The following is a 19,660-nucleotide window of genomic DNA, read 5'->3' as shown; positions in this document are numbered from 1 at the left end:
CGGCGAAGTGGAAAATGGAAATAGAGTGACCGCAAACTTTTCTCACAGGCCATTTGACGGCTGCGCGCGACGGTCACACTCGCGCATCCAGTGCCCACAGGCAGCAGCAAAGAAAACCACCACCCGAGGATTAGCGGACAGGAGCCTGCCTGTAGGCAGCAGCATTAGCAGTAGCAGCCATACCACATGGAGCCCATAGACATAGTGCGTCTGGAGGAGGCGGTCGTGTCCTTCTACCGCTCGAACTCGCAGAACCAGGCGATCACCCATGAGTGGCTCACCGATGCGGAGGCCAGTCCTCAGGCCTGGCAGTTTTCCTGGCAGCTAATGCAGCTCGGCAAGGTGAGTACCTCGCAGGACCTGCGCATCAATGCATCAATTACCCGGATATGTATACTCATGCACCTACCGCCCACCGCTCACTGCTCACCGCCCACCGCCACCCAATCGCCCGAACGCCCACGCAGAGCCAGGAGGTGCAGTTCTTCGGCGCCATCACGTTGCACTCCAAGCTTATGAAGCACTGGCACGAAGTGCCGCCCGAGAATCGCGAGGAGTTGAAACAAAAGATTCTCGAGTCCATCGTTCGCTTCGCTGGCGGGCCGAAGATCGTCCTCAATCGGCTGTGCATCTCGCTGGGCGCTTACATCGTCCACATGCTGGGCGAATGGCCCGGCGCCATCGAGGAGGTGATCAACACGTTTCAGAACCAACGGATGCCAAATGTCAGCGCCGATGTGCAGTTGTGGATCATGCTGGAGGTGCTTACCGCCATTCCCGAGGAAGCACAGGTCATCCACACGTCTGTCAAGCGGGTTGTTCTGCGCGCCGAGCTCGGCAAGCGAATGCCACTGGTCATCCAGACCGTTGAGCGATATCTGAAGCTGCAGATGAACCGCGTGTGGGATGCCGAGACGTACAGCAACATGAACAGGGCCGTCAAGTGCGTCGGCACCTGGATCAAGTGAGTATTACGTTTTCCAAAAATATTTTAAACATTTTCTGATCGAGCTTTGAAATCGGACAGAAACATCGGCTACACCATTGAGGGCTGCGTTACCATCACCGCCGTGCTCCTGGAAGTGGTCCACAAGTGCTACTGGCCGTGCATACACGCCGGCGATGGTTGCATGACCGCCGATGAGAACGAGCTGGCCGAATCCTGTCTGAAGACGATGGTGAACATCATCATCCAGCCGGACTGCCACAACTACCCAAAGACGGCGTTTGTGCTTATAAAGATGTTCCTGGACTCGCTATCCGAAATCACAAAGACGGAGTGGAAGAGGGAGAACGACAACGAGGACATTATCGTACATATCTACATGCTGTTCGTGTCCTCCGTGGAGCGACATTCGTCGCTGTTGCTCAGCGGGATCACGTCCGCGGATCCGGATCTGTCTCTCCTAGTGCATCGTATTGTGCAGGAGATTCTCCACTGCACGGACAAACCGGGCATCTATCCCGTGGAGGAGTCCTGCAGCACTATGGCCCTGGCGTTTTGGTATATGCTGCAAGATGAAGTGTTCGCCATGTCAAACGTTGAGCAGAAACGCAAGTGCTGGGAGTACATCAAACCATTGTACGCCCATCTAACCAGAATACTAGTGAGAAAGTCAGAGCAGCCAGACGAAAAGTCCCTCGCCAAGTGGAGCTCGGATGATTTGGAATGCTTCAGGTGCTACAGACAGGATATATCCGATACTTTTGTGAGTGGTTGCTACAATTAAATACTCCAATTCCAATGGATTGGCTACCATTTTTAACGAGTAACAGGTATAATTTAGCAATATGCTTCATTTGTTTTAGATGTATTGCTATGATGTGTTGAATGACTATATCTTGGTGATCCTGGCTGCCATGCTGGACGAGGCCATTGCTGACCTGCAAAGACATCCCACACACTGGACAAAGCTGGAGGCGTGCATCTATTCTTTTCAGTCGGTAGCCGAACACTTTGGCGGCGAGGAAATGCGGCACATACCCAGGCTGATGAGAGTGCTGGCAGAGATTCCCTACGAGAAGCTTAATGTCAAGCTACTGGGCACTGCGCTAGAGACAATTGGTTCCTATTGCAATTGGCTGATGGAGAACCCCGCGTACATTCCGCCAGCCATTAACCTACTGGTGCGCGGCCTGAACTCCTCGATGTCAGCACAGGCGACGCTCGGCCTGAAGGACCTGTGCCGTGATTGTCAGCTGCAGCTGAAGCCGTACGCGGATCCACTCCTAAACGCGTGCCACGCTTCCCTGAACACGGGCCGTATGAAGAACTCGGATTCCGTGAGGCTTATGTTCAGCATCGGAAAGCTAATGAGCCTGCTGCAGCCGGAGGAAATACCCAAGTACTTGGATATTATCGTTAGTCCGTGCTTCGAGGAGCTACAGGCCATTTGCCAGGCGGATTCGGTGAGTAAATGGGATCCAAGCAAAACAGACAGTACTTTCAACTTTATACCAAGTAGTTACATTTTTAAGAAAATATATTTATAGATCACAATTTAACCATTTTTTTGTTGTACTAGAAAACTCCCGCTGCTCGAATTCGCACAATCTTCCGGCTCAATATGATCTCCACTCTCTTCTCGTCGTTGAATACGGAGGTGGATGAAGAGGCGACCGACCAACCAGTGGTGCAGCCAGTCCTCCTCGTCATGCAGCGAACGATGCCCATCTTTAAACGAATCGCCGAGATGTGGGTGGAGGAGATCGATGTCCTGGAGGTACAGGAATAAACACACCATTTTTATATAAGTAATAAAACTTTATCGTTTGTGGAATCCATTTATAGGCCGCTTGCAGCGCGATGAAGCATGCAATTACGAATTTAAGGAGCAGCTTCCAGCCAATGCTGCAGGATCTTTGTCTCTTCATTGTGGCCAGCTTTCAGACCCGATGTTGCGCTCCTACTCTAGAAATATCCAAGACGGTGAGCCAATCCAGTATATTGCAAGAGACTGAGGGATCTATTTGAATCCTTTGTTTCAGGCCATTGTTATGTTCTTCAAGGACGAGGGCTGCAAGCCGCTGATGCAGCAGCTTCTGAGGGAGTTCATTCAACACAGCTTTAAGCTGTTTGAGAACACCCCCGAGCAGAACTTCTCCAACATTTCGGACACTATGGAAACCTTCTTCGGATGTCTCGCGCAAATCATTAAGAAAATTCCCCAAGTGTTGGAGGACAAGACACTGGCCTACGATCGCCTAGTCTTTTACGCACAGCGTGGAATGACTTTGCCGGAGAGTGGAGCTATCCGAAACAGCATACAGTTTCTAACCCACTTTGTGATGCAGTCGCGTAACCATACCCACGCGACCGAAGTCGTCCTGGCCACTGGCGAGCAGACGCTGTACACGACGATGATGTGTGTGGGCTACCTAACGCCGCGATCGCAGGTTGACAAGTTTGCAGACATCCTTCTCGCCATGAACAGAAAATATTCCGCTGAGATGGCTGTCTGGATGAAGACCCTAATGGCAACTCCCAATTTTCCCACCCAGCTCATAAGCGACGCGGATAAAACGCGCTACACTGCTCTAATAATCAAGTGAGAGAGGCTTACTCTTATATTTTTGAGATTCCATATGTTAATTTTCGCATTTGTACCCATAGGGAAAAGGTCAACAAGAGATTACTGCAACAGCATCTGTCGGAAATGGCAATCAAGACCCGGGGACTCCCAGAAAAGTTACAGTGAATGAGTATATGTAATAAGTGGCCAAATGACATCTCTATCCATCCGGATTATGATCTAGTTTCTGTAATTATATTTAATTTGTAATTAGGCAGCTCTGTAAATGTTCACCAAACTTAACTTAGGCTCAGAAACTCTCGACTTGATAAACTTTTATTTATAATTTTTACAAAATTACATGCTCCATTTACAATTTGCACATATATATTCTTTAAGGGTGTATAACTCATTTCATTTATTGTTTTCACTTTTAGTAAATATTTTATAGTTTTTTTTTTTCCATATATTCAATTCTTATGTTGAAAAGTTTGATTTTCACCGTTTCCTGTATGAAAAAATCTGCCTTTCTAAGAATTACTTTCCCTTTACCACTCCACTATTATTGTTTTGCAATTTTCCACGTTGTGTATGTATCTATAATGCCAAAAATATGTAAATACATCTCTTTATATAATATATATTTGTGTCTATAGCTAAACTGAAGCCTTTCGTTTTTGGCGTGTACAGCACTTGGTAGTGGTAGCAAAACTTTTGATCTGCTTCGTCGCCTTTCTCTAGATTCTAGAATAGTTGAGAGTATCTGCATAAATCCTTGTCTAACGGACCCGGTAATGACTATGGAACTGAACTAAACGACTGACACGGTTGACACGGATCCAATATTACATAATTACATATAGATTAACGTATAGAAGTAGATGCTACGACCAGCAATGTCCAAGTCGTCCAAGTTGTTGTCCCCGTTGTGGTGACGATGTAAGGATGCTTATAAGTATACATATATATATTCTCCTGCTGGTTATCAACTGTGGTTGGTGGCCCAGAAATTGGCACATCTCCATTCCTTCACGGTTCGGAGGATCCTCCGTGGCCTCAAGACAAACAAAAATGCCTAATTCCTTTTCCACGGTGTTCAGGAACACAGTTCTCCGCACATATATGTCTATATTTAGTGGGTAGTACATACAAAAATACACACACACACATACATACCACAATTCATCTGTCCTTCTGGGCGATTTGTTTAATATATGTAAATATTTATGGGTAAGCTGCTAACTGCTAGGCTAAATAGCATACAATATTTGCAATTTTAGTCGTGGAGTAGTAAACACGTTTTGTATAGTACGTCTGTGTATGCAAGTGGCTTGGATGTTTGGATGTCTGGATGTCATATAGCTATGTATGTCGAAGTATGTGGCAGAGTCGGGGGATATATGTATGTACTCAATCAAGGTGGTAAACGCCTACGCCTTAAGTTAGACAATTCAAATTCAACTGTACAATTTATATTCTCGCGTTTACTGAAATGGTAAGAGCATATTTGTGATACCAGATTATTGCACATTTAGATCGAATCGATAGGGCTACAGCTAAAGCATCGCTAGCAGCAACATGCAGTGGGTAACGAAAAAAATAAGAAAGTCAGTCAGGGCTAAGCTTCACTGTGGCATGCGTTGCAGGTGGAAAGTAATCTTAAAATGATAATTTGCATGGGCAAACAAAAGAGGAGCTGTATAATCGATCTCTTTTGGGATTTTAGATCTTTATTGGTATTGGTACTATGCATGATCATTATAGATAGGTATTTTGTCTGTTTATATATAAAGCAATTGGCTTGCATACGTTGCCACGCCCCCACTAAGCCCCCAAATGCAAATGCAAAATAGTTTGTTCTAGTTGTGCTGATCCTAGCCTTCATCTCTGGGCTTGTTCTGGTGTATATGTATGTATGTATGCTTTCTGGCCTTAGTTTGGAGTGTGTAGGTCTATGTGGGTATTTTGTGGACTGTCCTTTCAACGCCTCGGGCTTTGGATAAAATAATAATGGTGGTGTCGGCTGGCCAGCTCCTTCCTAGCAGTTTCCATCCGGCGGCGGCGTGGTGAGGTACTCATCCCTTCGCTTGTGCTCGTTGAGCGCCTTTACGGTTCCGCTGTCCGATGGCAGGTCCGATTTCCGGCGCAGCAGCGGCTTGTCCTTGTTCCGCTCGCCCCGAACCTGTGTGGAACGGGAAGGGGTTTGGCAATAGAAAATGGACCCGCTTTCTTGCAAAGGCATCGCGGCACACGCACACTGGACGGGTGAGGTTACACGGAAGTGCTGGATGATGGCGTTACGATATCGAGTGCGGGTGCTGGGAGGAGCCCGATGACGAACTTGGTTTTAGCTTTGGCGGTGCCCACCAGTTGGACAACACACGACTGCGATATGTACATCTACTAACCCGACAGTCGAATTGTGTTACAAAGGTCTCTTTGAGATCGAGTGTGTGGGTGTGCATGGTTTCTAGGCATTGAGTTGTTAGCATGATAGATTTGACGCTAGTTTTCAATAGTAACGTGTACGGATTTCTCTAACTTGGAGCCATGCTTGGAAATGGTGAACACTTGAAGGAAAGTAAGTTAAGTGTTATGTCGTTTAAAATTAATAAATGAGAACCACATTTATGTTACAGAAGGGACATATTGTCCCATTGAAATGACCACAAATGAGTTGAAAGATGCACAACAGTGTAATTAACATCTAAGTAAGATAAACTACATATTAACATATGTGTTCCGCCCAATTCGTATGCGCTCGACCGAAAGTGCAAGCCAAATGTAAGACACAGATTAGAAAAGTTGTTGTGTCGTGGATGAATTAGGTTGGCAGACAGTGAGGTAACCAAATAATTAATAAATAAATAGACAAAGTTAAAGATATACAAATATGTATTTTTTTAAATGACATGAGTGTGATTATTTTAACAGACATTCGTTCGATTAGAATTAGAGTTGAACCAGAGTGGGCCTTAGCTGGGCACAGCTCACAGCAGACGCCAGGATCACACGTGGCGGATTAGTAGTTGTTTAGTGTTGTTAGTGTGGCAAGTGCCTGTCTCACCTCTCGGGGCTCCTGGTGCGCCTGTTTCTGGGGCGGCAGCGGAGGCGGCGGCTGGCGCACCTTCTGCTCGCTCTGATCGTACGCTAAATCGCTATTCTCACTATATTGATCGTACAGGGCCCGGCTGTCGCTGACCGGCAGGCAGTCGTTAAACCGGCGCGCCTTTGTCCACTCCGGGTTGGTCTTGGCCAAGCTCTCCACCTGTTGCCAAAGCTCCTCCCGTTGCGACAGCTTCTCACGCTCCCTACAATGCAGAGAAGCGCAGAGGTAAATAGAAAGTAAAACTAGATACTTTCAAGGTCCTAGGGAAGCCAATATAAACTAGAGCTAACATACATTTGCTTCTCTTGCTTGTAGTTCTTGCTGCACTCATCAAAAAGCCGCTGATCCATCTCCATGAACAGCTTGAGCGCATTGTAGATTAGACCATGGATGGTCTTGTTCCAGTGCGTCTTTGAGTTGCGATTAAGCGCTGGGAACATGAGAGGTAATATCACCGCCGAGTTGTCCGTTATCAGCGACATAATGTACTCGTTGTTCCAATAGTACAACGCACGCTCCGCCACCTGGAAATGAGGCGAAGAAACGCACTTGGCTATCTGGCGGAAAAGCGGCACCATCACCTTCTGGAACTCGGCCGGCTCAATCACGTCCAAGAGCTCCTCCAGCTCATTCAAAAACATAACCTCCTTGGGACTGTGCGTCTTGGGCCAAAATTTAAGCAGGCTTCTGCAAAAATATTGAAATAATTTTATAAATTTTATAACAGAAAACGCAGAGCGCCAAGTCAATCACAAAAATTCACTACTCACTTGATGACCGCCTCCGATAAGCTAGGATCCTTCTCCAGGAACTGCACCACACAGTAGGTGAGCTGGGGATGGTATACCGAGAGGCTCTTGGCTTTGTGCAATGGCAGCAATACCTTAAGTAAAAATTGTTTATGCTCCTCCTTGAGCGGCAGAGCAAAGCCATTGATAATGCTACCCAGGATTTCCAACAATTCGGCTATGCCATTATGGTGCTCCGTTTCATAAATAAATCTAAATGCGTAATGCGATTAGTCTGTGAGGCGATGACATTCGAATGCCGAGCTTACCTGTAAAAGACATTGTTGATCTGCTTTCTAATAAATGCTCTCAAGCCCAAAAATTTTCCATAGATGCGATGTAAAACAGTCTTTAGGAAATCACGTTCACGTGGATCCTCCGAATCGAATAAATCCAATAGTTGTAATACAAATTGATGGTCGATAAAACGTTTAGCAATGTTGGGTTGAAAATCTGGTGACTCCAAGAAGCGCAAGAACAGCTCGTAAACGAGTTGCAGGTGCGGCCATGAGGATTCCAGCGTGGGCTCATCCTCCTCCGGATCGAATTCGGCACCATTCGGGTTGGAGGATGGCGGCAGAGTTCGGAAAAGGTTGACAGCAAACTGAACAAAACAGAACAGATAAATTAGTAAGCGTGTGACTTTAAAGTTTGAAGAATACATTACATAGAGATCACAAACCATTCCATTAATTATGTAAGTCATTTATAACTTAATAGGCAGTATTGGCTTACCATATTGATCGCCTCCGGGTAGATAACATCGGTTATTACGCCATTTTGGTTGGTGAGGAAATCGACCATTTCGTGTAGGGCCGCCCGCTTGACCTCCTTGAACTTGAGGTCGCTCAGCGGCTCGGAGAAGTCGAACAGTGTGCAGCATTGTCGGATCTTCTCTATGAACAGCTCCTCTCGTTCACTGGCTGCGGTCTCTAAGGAAATACAAATAGAAACATAATTATTTTTCAGGATATCAGTGGACGTATCATCCAAAATAAACCATACAAAATAGACCTTAATGTAAATTAAAAAGAACCTACAACTACTAAACGACCAACAAAAGCAGGCAAGCGAAACTCAAAACGAACATAATGAAGATCAGAAGAAAGGATCAAGTAGCTGGAGGACCGCAAGCCCAAGGGCAATGGCAGGATCAGCTCCCGCCATCGCCTTTGGCCCGGATCCACTCGGGATAGCAACCTCGCAGTGCAGGCAGCGCCAGGGCAACCGAAGCGGTGGGTGGCGTGTAGAACAGATTCCGGTCGCGAGCCCTTCCCGGACTGCCCGTCAGCTGTTGCAGTGTCTGGGGCGAGGCCTGTAGACCCGCCGGATGACCCGGGAGTATGTCACCGTTCTGCCGGATGCTTAGGCTCGACGTGGTCACCACCAGGGTGGTGTTAGATGTCACCATTATTGCAGATGATGCGGGTGCAGCACCGCCATTGCGCTGGCCAATTCCCAGTGAGATGCTAATGCCGCCCACCAGATTCTGGGCCACCGTCGGACGCAGCTCCTCTGCGGGCACATCGCTGGTGGTGGAAACAGCGACGACGGCGGCGGCGGACGACGGCACAGCCGCCGCGGAGGATGAGGATGATGAGGAGGAGGTGGCCGCCGCTGCTGCCGCCGCCGCAGCACTGGTACCCACACTCTTGGTGGCATTCAGTATGTTCTTTATGGCCGCGGCCGCGCTCACAGGTGACTGGATGATGAGGAAGCGATGAAATGAGAGCAGAGTATGTTTTTGGTTTATCAACTTTCGGTTCGTTCAATTGGGATGAATTTAGTGTGTGGATATTGTGAAATGCTACTAAATGGATTAGCTTCAAGGCATTTTTAGTCACGCAATAAGTCAGATTACTCTAAAAATCGTTGGTTGCAGGTAACGTTACGCCGATTAAATAACATTAAATTAGAAGCAAACACAGCTTGGATCATATATGTAAACTTTTTTTTAAAAGTATTTTTTAACTGATTCAAATTAAGACTAAGATTTATGAAATTATCGAATTAAGTGAGAAAGTAACTGATTTAACTGATAGTCAAAATTCTTTCTTGATGGATAAATGTATACCGAGTTTCTTTATCCCGAAAGCTAATCCAACTAGTGAAAGTTTGGAAGAAAGTGTCATTTCTGTGGTTTGTACTTGGAGGTGGTGATGTGGTTAGGTGTTGGGTATTCAGATCGCTGAGTGTGTGTGTATGGACAAGACCAAGCTGCAAACCTTGCTGGCGGCGATGGAGTTGGCTGCGTTGTTGGTGGCGGTGGATGAGGAAGCTGACGAGGAGGACGCCGCCGAGGCAGAGGATGCCGCAGCGGCTGCCGCTGATGCTGCGGCGGATGTGGCCGCCGAGAAGTGTTGTGCCAAAGTAGACACAAGTGAGTTGCCGCCACTAGCAGGGCCTGCTGTCGTTGTTCCAGATCCAGATCCTGATCCTGATCCTGCTCCAGCCGCGTTCTTCGACATGCCGGCATTCGAGGATAGCGACAGTGAGGAAGTGGAGGACTGCGATCCAAATGGCGAGGAGGCAATCAGAGCAGCTGCAGCTGAATTAGCTCCACCACCGTATGTGGCGGCCGAGGACGAGGCCGAGGAGTTTGCCGCGGCAGAGGCTAGCGAGGATGACGCCGCCTGGGAGAGCGAGGACAAAGCCGAGGCCGAGGAATTGGAGCTGGTGGACGAGGACGAGGGTGAGGAGGATGCGGTGGGTGCTCCGGATCCGGATCCGGCTCCTCCTGCTGCTGCTGCTGCCTCGGGCGGTGAGAGGGGCGTTTTCCGCCCCTCGAACTTGGCCTTTAGCTCCTCCACGCTGCTAAACCTAAACCTGCTGCCGGCCTGTTGCTGCTGCTGCTCCTGACTCTGCTGATCCTGCACCTGATCGTCCAACTCGTCGTCGGCCAGCTGATCTAGGCCGCTGTGAAACGATGGCGACTTGGGTATGCGTATGCCGAGGGCATAATACCCGGCTGCAATGGGCTGCGGTTCCTGCTCCTTGCTGGAGGATTTGATGGCCGCCGGTTTCGTTTGCTCTTGCTGCTGTTGCTGCTGCTGCTGCTGCGGCTCCTGCTGATGTTGCTGTTGCTGTTTGGGACCTTTGAGCCCGTTGCCCGTCAGCAACATAGCACCGAAGACCATCTCATTAGTGCCGGCACTTGGATCAAATGGCACTCGGTTTTAATCTCGATTCGAAACGCCTTCTTTTTTCCCAGCCGCCCCCGCCGACCAACAACACATGAGAAAGACTACACTAGAAACTCAATTTGGGCACGCTAAGTATGAAACTATAGAATCTGTAATGGAATTGCAATATAGATAATGGTTTAGATTAACGCCAAATGCGATTATGCGCTGGTGGGAACACAAACGAAATGAAATGGAATGCAAATGGAAATGAAAATGGAAATGGAAACGACAACGCCTCTGGTAAAATGCTTATTTTGCCTTCTAATGACCAGAATTACGTGAAAAAACTTACGGTTTGAAGGGGATCAAATGAGGGAATAGGACAGGAGAGCAATTAACTTGGGAAACGAATATTTTCAACTAATATTAAAGTTTTCGGGGCACTCGACGTTCACGGTCTTGAAACGGTTCTTTTTTGTTGCTTCGACTGCTGCGCCAATCGGAAAAATCGATATCGAGAGAATGGAATGGAAAGAAATTTAGAGAGCAATAGAGAGTGAGAAGAGAGAGAGCGAATGTGGGTGGGTGGGCGAGAGCCACAATAACAATTAAACCTAATAAAATAATAGTATTGAACAAGCAAAATTTGTTTATTCGATTTGTGAGTCAAGACCGCTCGAGCAATTAGCAGGAAGGTATGTGAATAACACAATACGATGACATTAACGGCACGATGACTGCACAGAGAACAATAAGTAACAATTCAATTTGCATGATGCCCATGTATTACATTTGATGTATAGGTTATACGTACGTAAATATACAAATTTATTACAGAATTTTGTTGTTTTTATTTCATTTGAAAGACTAAGCATTTGACATGTTAAGAAGAAATGACGGTGTACATGTGATGTAAAACGATTTGTGAAATCATTAAATGATGCTTTTTCGCAGTGTAATGAGAGGCTGCGGAGAGAGCGCATGTGTTGAAATTCCGGTGAAGGAGAAAGAGAAGTTGAGATTGAGAGAGGTGCGAATTGCTGCGGCTGCATATTTCACATGTGTGAGTGGCCGTGCGTCAGTGTTGCCACCCACCTAATCAGACGACACTCCCTTGACCTTTAACTTTCGCGTACGTGATTAACAAATAATAAACAAATTACAACAGCTGAGCGAAATTAATCAAGCCCCGGCACTAAATGCGTCCAAGATCCCCCTGCCAATAATTTTTCCCAACAAGCTTGCAGGTCGTAGGTACACTTTACAGAGAACGGCTTTTGTCAGTTATGAACGTATAAAAGGCAAACGTATGATGATGGAAATTCACTGGGTTTAATTGACATAATTACATATGTACATTCGTAATTATGCATCGTTAATGGAATTAATACGCTTTGTCAACATTGAAACTTCCAAACCACGTTGTACCTAGAGTTAAGTTTGAAGTATTTCTGCTGACAATAGAAGTAAATATTCTTAAGTTCCAACCAACCCTGCCCTGAAAAGTATGCTACGACAAGCAGGACCAAGTTCGGTTCCTTACGATCGAACAGCTTGGAGATATCGATCTGAACAGCTGGTAGTACTTATATAATAATGTAATATTAAAAGTAGAACATTCTCCAGGGCTACTCACTCTCGTTCAGCGGACTGAGGGCCGTCAGTTCGCAGTTCTTGGAGGCATTGTATCGGGCGCTGGTCTGGCGCTTCTCCTTGCGGACGATTGGGGTGCCGGTGATGTTCAGGACCTTGCTGATCGGCGTGGGCGGCGGTGCATCGTACGGTGGTGTGGTGTCCTTGAGTTTGTTAGCCTGTAAAGGGGCACAATTGGGAATTATCTGGTTATCTTTGCCCATATCAATGGTATGGCTTATGGTTAGTAAATGAAAATAGTTTTAACAACGAATGCAAAGCAATATACGGTCGAACTAAAAGCATACTCAAAACGTAGCACTTGCAAAATCAGAGCAAAGCAGTTCAGTTCGGGGTGGTCCCTCGTTGCCATTTTGGCCATCGCTTTTACCTTGGACAGTGCGAATCCTTGACGCCTAAGTCGAGCTGCCTGTGGGTGTGTTTTAGTCTGAGTTTAGTATTGCCGAACATTGAAATGTGCTCTGGGGTCAGGAAGCTGGAGTTCGGTTCCATACACATATAGGATTATATTGCTGGCGTCTACCAGGGAATCAGGTGGTGGCATATATATTTTCCAGGCACTAACATGTATGTATTTTTTTGAAGCATTTCATTGAATAATTGGTTGGCTGTTTCAAAAAGCAAAGTGCTCGCCTTATACTTTATAAGTTTTATTAACTTTGTCTTTGGTGACACAAAAATGGCGGGGAATCGTACAAATTCAATAATTTTAAGTTTATCTAGTTAAAAACAGGCAGGTGAATATGAACTTTTTAGATTTATTCCGTCTTTTGTTGACACAAAAATGTCGGGAAATCGTATGAAATCTATGATTTCAGGGCAATCTATTCATTCAATCGTAAATGTCTTATCAAAACGTAGAACCCAAGGCAATCAAATTGAAAAGATAACGATTTGTAAACCAAAAACGAAAACTAAAAGCAATAAAATTAAATGTTATTTATACCTCTTGTCAAATTATTACTATTTCGGCTAACAAAAAAAAATATTAAATGACACATATTTCCAATCTATGAAATCAAATTTAAGTAGGAAGAAAACTAAGATTTTTAAAATAGGAATTCCAATAAGTTTATCGTGGAAAAGGGGGTATGTGCCTATTGGCTTTTTAAGCACTTGCGATACAATTTCGATTCGATTTGTTATCCGAACGAAATACACTAATTTAACAATTGGAAACATTGTGAATCTAATTGGTGTTGGTCAAACTAACTTGAATCGTGCAGGGTGAGGGGAAGCAACGATACAATAACACACATCATTTGCACTGATTAGATAAGATAAGGGATAGGAAGTGTTGCGCTCTGCTGTGTGCACATACACACACTCACACACACAAATGCACAGTTTGCGCGTAAGCATTCCGAGTGAGGTTTACGCTTACGCCGAAATAACGGTAGGCATGCAAATACGGCGACAGGTGAAAGATAGAGGGTTATCGAAAGAAAAACAGAGAGAGACTGTGACTTCAAGACGGCAAGAGAAAGAGAGTGAGTGAGTGGGGGAGGGGAGGGGAAGTGTGTTGGTGGTGGGGCTGGTTGGTGTTTTGGGGCAGAGCTACTCACCAAACTGCTCAATGGAGGAGTGCCGCCGGTCACCACGATTGTGGAGGTTATTGCTGGTGCTACTCCTTCTACTGTTGTTGCTGCTGCTACTGTTGCTGTTGTTGTACTTAAGTTACTGTTACTCTCTTTGATACCGTTAGTGGCCGATGCCGGTATGACTATGTTGTTGCTGCTACTGCTGCTGCTGCTGCTTGTGTTGCTATTGTTGTTAGTGGCCGTTGTTTCGTTTTTGGATTCTGCCGCTGAGGCTGTGGCCGTCGCGATTGTTGTTGTGGTTTCCACCGCTGTTGCTGCTGCTGCTGTTGTTGTTGTGGTCGTTTCTGCCGCTGCTGGCGTCGCTGCCGACGTACTGCTCTTTGTTGTTGGTTCCAACGCCTCGTTATCCATAATACGAAATCGGTTCTGGTTCTTTTTGGCTCTTTGGATGTGCTCTCCTCTACGTGTGTTTTTGTTGTTTTTTAGAGCGATTTTTGATTTTTACAACATACAAAATACGTATGAAAAGCAGCGAGAACGAGAGAAAAACGTAAACAACCGGACAAACAAACAAATACAACAGCCGGGCTGGGCCGCTCTCAGTTGATTGCTATCTGAAAATTATATTTCAACTGTGGAGGGTCGAAAGAAAGAAATTAACGTAGCAATAACTAAAGGAAAAATAACAATAGCATCACAACACACCGTGCAATTAAGCCGCAAAACAACACACTCAAACACACACACACATTCGTATTCAAGGGGTGCTCAACGTAAATTAAGGGTTTACTGAAATCTACCATGATTCTCATCACTATTATTGCTCATTTCTTATGCATCTTTATCTTTTTCCTTCAATCACTGTACAGGGAAACGTTCATAACTCGAATTTTCTCTTATATATATTACTTGCACACGCTGCTATTCTCCTAACCATAACTGTAAACGCATTGCCAATGGGAAACGGAGCATTCTCGCTGCGCGCTTTCCAATTGGAATTGCCTTAATGGCGGAAAACCGCTTCGAATCGAAGTTCCAAAGTTGTCACAAGATGTCCCCACAGAGCCGCGATCATATTCTTATTCTCTAGCATAGAAAATCCGGTTCTAAACGGTACCGAAAACACGTTCATGCAGCGTTCCTCCGATTGGTGCTGTAACTTCCAATTGGACAGGTGCTGTCGGTGATTTCGAATTTCGGATTCCCAATTAAACTATTTCATTAACACTTTGTACAGGCCTTTAGGCGTTTCATTGTTTTTGTGTGTTTTTCGCATAAAACTATACTCGAAACGGAAATAAATAACAAAAATGCCAAAACACTCGCGGCAGAGAGAGCGCACTTGGAAAGAGAGTAGAGAGCAATAGAGAGAAAGAGAGCAAGCGATGCGAGGGACGAGCAACAAGTTGAGACGCAATGGCCGTCGACCAACTGCCAGGGTTGCCAGACATGCCAATGGAAATGGGGAAGAAGAGCGCTTATGGGTAGTGTTGGTGTTTTTTCATACGTTTTTCTTTACATTTTGGAGGTGCAAGGATGGGCATTCTTCAACACAAATATTGTTAAGGCACCCAGCAAGTACTCATAGGTTTCGTATTTGCAAAGAAGGGTGAAACAGAAAGGGAGAGAGAGAGACGGAGACAGCCAGAGAGCGTAAAAATAAAATGTGTACTAGGCACGATTAATAGTTGTAGTTGCACTTCCAAGACCCAAACACACAATTATTATATATATATACATATATAGGTGGGGAAACAAATATAACTTTGAATGTCAAGGGGCGAGGTTAATTTGTGGGTTATATTTTCAGTGGGGGTTTTCATGGGACTTATTTCGCCAATTTACCGCCAGAAGCTGCAAGAACTTGTTCAATTTGGCCCTGCTGCGATATAGGTTCGCCAACATCAAATTCACTGCTGATAAAAGCTAGTTCTTTACGTAAAATGCGAATTCTAACAAAAACGCTTGCACACGCACACAGAATCACAGCACAGCGCACACACACACACGCACACCCCGCTCTCGCGTTAAAAATTCAGTCGTCGAGGCTACACGAATTATTTGCGCTGCAATTTCTTTGATCGCTGCGATTCGCTTCGATTTTCGCGTGCGAATTCCACAAGGCTCGCTCTCGAATTTCACACCCAATTGCTCGGCGGACTATCGGCACCGGGGTCAAGTTCACCTTTTCGCTCAGAACGCACAACATCAACGGACTGTGCAATTGTAAATAATAATTTATGTAAACTGTCTTATTCACGCAACGTTGTCGGTGCTTAATAGAAAATAGAGTTACCAGGGCTGCAGGCGGGCGGCGGCGTTGCCAGACCCAGCCGGACTTCGATAGTTACTTTAAAGATGATTTTACTAACTTCGTTTAAAAGCTAAGTCTAACTTTCGCTTGTGCCTTGGAACTAACTTAAATCGAAGTCTAAACAGGTATAGTTTAGTAGAGTCCCGGGAATTAACGTATATGCTATCCAATTTTAAAGTTATCTGTCTTATTGTCCAAAGCAAAGGTGAAGCAAAGCATTGAAGGTGATTATTTATTATAATAAAATCGGAAGTTTATAAAATGTTATTTTCTTGTTCTCGCTTATTTTAATTCCTAAATTTGCAAAATAAATAACTTTGGACGCTTTTCAATAGTTTGTCACTAATCTCTATTACCTGCACTAAAATAATATTAATGTTGGATAACATTTACAATTTGGCAATTTCAAAATGACTAAGTAAATAAATCAGAATTATAAAAATCAAAATACGTCATTATATTTTTCCATATTTTAATCGTTTTTTAAACGTAAACTTAATGCATACATATTTCATATGTAAGTTTTTTACAGACCAGGGTCGCTTTACCTGGTGGCAGTATCGGACAAGTGCAGGTGGCAACGCCACAGCAAATTGTTTATATCGCTTGCCAGCCATACTTCTTATTTTTTAATAATATTTACGGCATTGTCATGCAGATCACAATCAAAGTGCTCAAAGGCCAGGACTGCACGATCGAGGTAACAATAAACCATGTGCAGAAAAGTGCGGTCATTAATATTGATATATTCCACGCAGGTCTCGCCGACATCGACGATTCTGGAGGTGAAACACCAGATCGAGGCGGAACTGCAGATATCGGCGGCGAATCAAAAGCTGTTGCTACTAGGACGTCCGCTGAACAACGAACAGACAATTGCATCCTATCCCAATATTAAAGAGGGCACCAAGCTCAATCTGGTGGTGATAAAACCATGTCTGAAGGACAGCATCCTGAGGGGATTCCGTAGGCACTATCCGGAACTCCAGGCGGAGCATCTGACCAATGAGTTTATGGCCGATTTTGAGAGGAAAATCAACGAGCAGAGCCTGGACGATTTGGAGAGATTGGCGGACAGTATAGTCAGCAGAGCGGGCACATAGCGCCACTGAACACCCACCACCCCCCAAATATGACGGAAGCTTATCCTCACAGAATGTTTTCATTTCCCCCCTTAACAAAAAAAAAAAAGATCGAGGTAGTAAAAATTAAGACTTGACTGAAAACGCACAGTCCATATTCTTTTTTCGCGGCGGTCTGGCAACCCTCCGCCAGCCAGATGCATTCTTTTGGCTGTGTGAGTGTATGCCCGTGTGTGTGAGAAGAAGAAAGAGAGGAGAAATGCGTGTGCTGTCGTGCAAATTTCTTGGCCGAGTTGTGAACTCCGCGCTGCCCCAGCAAATCATTTCACTGCGATCCCTGTCCAGAACCAGTGCAGCTATGGTCAAAGTAAGTGGGGGTCCACGGCTAACCCGGATTTCTGGCTCTGCGGCAGTCCGGATCCCATTACATAAGCCGGTGGGCCGAGCTGCATAAATATTGATTGCGGCAGCACCCGGAAATTGCAACGCTTCAAGGTTATCGCCACCATTCTCTCCCTCATTTCTCTAAGTGTGCCTGTGTGCTTTCTGCCCCCCTCACTTCTAGGTAGGTGACTCCCTTCCGGCGGTGGATCTGTTCGAGGACTCCCCAGCCAACAAAATCAACACCGGGGATCTGGTCAACGGAAAGAAGGTGATCATCTTCGGCGTTCCCGGCGCCTTCACTCCTGGGTGCTCCAAGGTGCGTAACATAGTGCATGTATTCGGCACTAAGTGGAAAATCAAATTACTTGAAACTATAGTTTATTAAACAGTGAAATAAGTAATGCCATCTGATTAATGTAGAAACGGCCAACTATGCAGTGCAATTTATGCATCTTTTGTATTCGAACTGAATAATACATTTCCCCAACCCACAGACCCACTTACCCGGCTATGTGAGCTCCGCCGATGAGCTGAAGTCCAAGCAGGGCGTGGACGAGATTGTCTGCGTTTCGGTCAACGATCCCTTCGTGATGTCCGCCTGGGGGAAGGAGCACGGAGCCGCTGGCAAGGTGCGCCTCCTTGCCGATCCCGCCGGCGGTTTCACCAAGGCCCTGGATGTGACCATCGATCTGCCCCCACTTGGCGGCGTGCGCTCCAAGCGCTACTCCCTGGTGGTGGAGAACGGCAAGGTGACCGAGCTGAATGTCGAGCCCGATGGCACCGGACTCAGCTGCTCGCTGGCCAACAATATTGGCAAGAAGTAAATGGATTCCCGACTCCCGGAAACAGTTGAAACTCATACAGTAATGCTAGGCCGCAATGATATCAATTACGTCTTCAAAAGAACTATGTAAAACGTACAATATATGCGATTAGAGATGTTACGTCTAGGGGTTTGCTTTAATATCTAATTGTGGAGGCTTATAGTCTTTATATCTTATCTAATAACTAGCGGTTGTCCGTGTTGGGCGCGATCTTCTGCGACAACAGTTTGCCGTAACCTCCCCTGCCGGCATCGTAATCCGTGCGATATTCATCTCGCACTTGTCCGCCGGTTTTGCCGCGTCCATATTGCCTGCCCTCAATGAAGCCGGCGTCCCAGTCCACGCGAATCAGTCGATCATCCAAGCGGGTGCCATTCACAAATCTGTAATGGGCGGGAAAAGAATGAAGAAGTTTTTTAATAGATATTTTTGTCCTTTTAAAGTGTAGTTTTCATATTCCTCCTTTTATCGCTTCATTTCTGCTTTGTATGTGAACTATAACAAATCCATGTCTTACAATTTGGGGGCTTCCTTACATAAAATATGTTAATTTTCTATTTTGAAAACAGCAGTTTACTTAGAATTCTCCAGAAGTTCATAGGCATTTATGATATTGCAATAAAAGCCATCAGGAGAAGCATCCTATCTATTCGTAGGCCATAACCCAGCTGAATTATATATCCCAGCTGTCAGTTCTGATCCCTTTTACCGGAAAGGATTTGGTTATTTTTTACGAATGCCAGCAGCGATGCAGCTTTCTCTTGCGAGGAGATGGCTCACCTCATGGCCGCCTCCGCCTCCGCCCTGACGTAGTACTCCACGAAGCAGAAGCCGCAGGGCGTCTTCTTATACTTGTCCAAACCCATCACGATCACCCGGACATCGCCGCAGCGGGAGAACAGCTCGTGGATCTGCTCCTCGGTGGTGTAGAAGCTCAGGTTTCCCACGTAAAGTGTACACGAGCCGCGGAGCGATCGCTCTTGCTCCGAGCGGGAGCCCTGCAATTGGGTTATTGAGTGGGAAATCTGTATGAGCACCTTCTGATGTACTCACCTTGAAGTGCTGATCGCGGTATGAGCTTAATTCCACAGATGCGGACATATTTTCTGGTATAAACTATTGAAATATTTTCTACGCGTTTATTTAGTGGCGGCACTCCAGCGATTAATAATTCGATAGCACTGCTGGTATTTCCTTTTGTGACTTTCTGTGACCATCGCACATGCAGTATTAATCGCGGATCCTATTTCAAAAAGTATTTATTGGGTAGCAAAAAAACATTTTATTCTTTGTACATTTATTCATCACCTTCTTGACTCTAGCAAAAA

General features: G+C 45.6%; 5 protein-coding genes across 17 annotated transcripts; 3 read left to right on the top strand and 2 right to left on the bottom strand.

Annotated features, from left to right (window-relative positions):
* Positions 1–50: 50 nt before the first annotated feature.
* LOC6551964 (importin-13) lies at positions 51–4,298 on the top strand. The gene is made up of 8 exons (XM_001979654.3): positions 51–342; positions 468–964; positions 1,028–1,709; positions 1,810–2,409; positions 2,526–2,723; positions 2,792–2,929; positions 2,989–3,548; positions 3,614–4,298. The coding sequence occupies exons 1-8, from the start codon at positions 187–189 to the stop codon at positions 3,696–3,698; spliced, it is 2,916 nt and encodes a 971-aa protein (XP_001979690.1). The 5' UTR covers positions 51–186; the 3' UTR covers positions 3,699–4,298.
* On the bottom strand, positions 3,835–16,088 carry LOC6551965 (serine/threonine-protein phosphatase 2A 56 kDa regulatory subunit gamma isoform). 13 transcript variants are annotated; one of them, XM_015154768.2, is made up of 9 exons: positions 10,887–11,057; positions 9,635–10,701; positions 8,610–9,111; positions 8,145–8,341; positions 7,679–8,013; positions 7,392–7,622; positions 6,916–7,308; positions 6,580–6,823; positions 3,835–4,999 (listed from the first exon to the last, which is right to left on the bottom strand). In XM_015154768.2, exons 2-9 carry the CDS (start codon positions 10,544–10,546, stop codon positions 4,997–4,999), a joined length of 2,817 nt encoding a protein of 938 aa, XP_015010254.1. In that variant the 5' UTR covers positions 10,547–10,701; positions 10,887–11,057; the 3' UTR covers positions 3,835–4,996. The 13 variants fall into 13 exon arrangements, with proteins under 13 accessions (XP_015010254.1, XP_026832040.1, XP_015010258.1 ...); XM_026976239.1 differs by lacking the exons at positions 3,835–4,999; positions 8,610–9,111; positions 9,635–10,701; positions 10,887–11,057 and adding exons at positions 5,214–5,694; positions 12,171–12,345; positions 13,753–14,360; positions 16,025–16,088; XM_015154772.2 differs by lacking the exons at positions 3,835–4,999; positions 8,610–9,111; positions 9,635–10,701; positions 10,887–11,057 and adding exons at positions 5,214–5,694; positions 12,171–12,345; positions 13,753–14,360; positions 15,914–16,058.
* Positions 16,089–16,613: 525 nt separating this feature from the next.
* On the top strand, positions 16,614–18,452 carry LOC6551743 (peroxiredoxin-5, mitochondrial). Its single transcript, XM_001979657.3, has 4 exons — positions 16,614–16,742; positions 16,801–17,491; positions 17,690–17,824; positions 18,003–18,452. The coding sequence occupies exons 2-4, from the start codon at positions 17,348–17,350 to the stop codon at positions 18,330–18,332; spliced, it is 609 nt and encodes a 202-aa protein (XP_001979693.2). The 5' UTR covers positions 16,614–16,742; positions 16,801–17,347; the 3' UTR covers positions 18,333–18,452.
* Positions 16,664–17,221, top strand: LOC6551742 (ubiquitin domain-containing protein DSK2). The gene is made up of 2 exons (XM_001979656.3): positions 16,664–16,742; positions 16,801–17,221. Exons 1-2 carry the CDS (start codon positions 16,695–16,697, stop codon positions 17,143–17,145), a joined length of 393 nt encoding a protein of 130 aa, XP_001979692.1. The 5' UTR covers positions 16,664–16,694; the 3' UTR covers positions 17,146–17,221.
* On the bottom strand, positions 18,450–19,538 carry LOC6551744 (nuclear cap-binding protein subunit 2). The gene is made up of 3 exons (XM_001979658.3): positions 19,386–19,538; positions 19,113–19,330; positions 18,450–18,715 (listed from the first exon to the last, which is right to left on the bottom strand). Exons 1-3 carry the CDS (start codon positions 19,431–19,433, stop codon positions 18,517–18,519), a joined length of 465 nt encoding a protein of 154 aa, XP_001979694.1. The 5' UTR covers positions 19,434–19,538; the 3' UTR covers positions 18,450–18,516.
* Between the last annotated feature and the right edge of the window lie 122 nt (positions 19,539–19,660).

This window comes from Drosophila erecta, unplaced genomic scaffold, assembly GCF_003286155.1.
Source record: "Drosophila erecta strain 14021-0224.00,06,07 unplaced genomic scaffold, DereRS2 tig00000000-arrow-pilon, whole genome shotgun sequence".
Taxonomy (NCBI): Eukaryota; Metazoa; Arthropoda; class Insecta; order Diptera; family Drosophilidae; genus Drosophila; species Drosophila erecta.
Note: the sequence above shows the minus strand (reverse complement) of the source record. Positions and strands in the feature narration are given on the sequence as shown.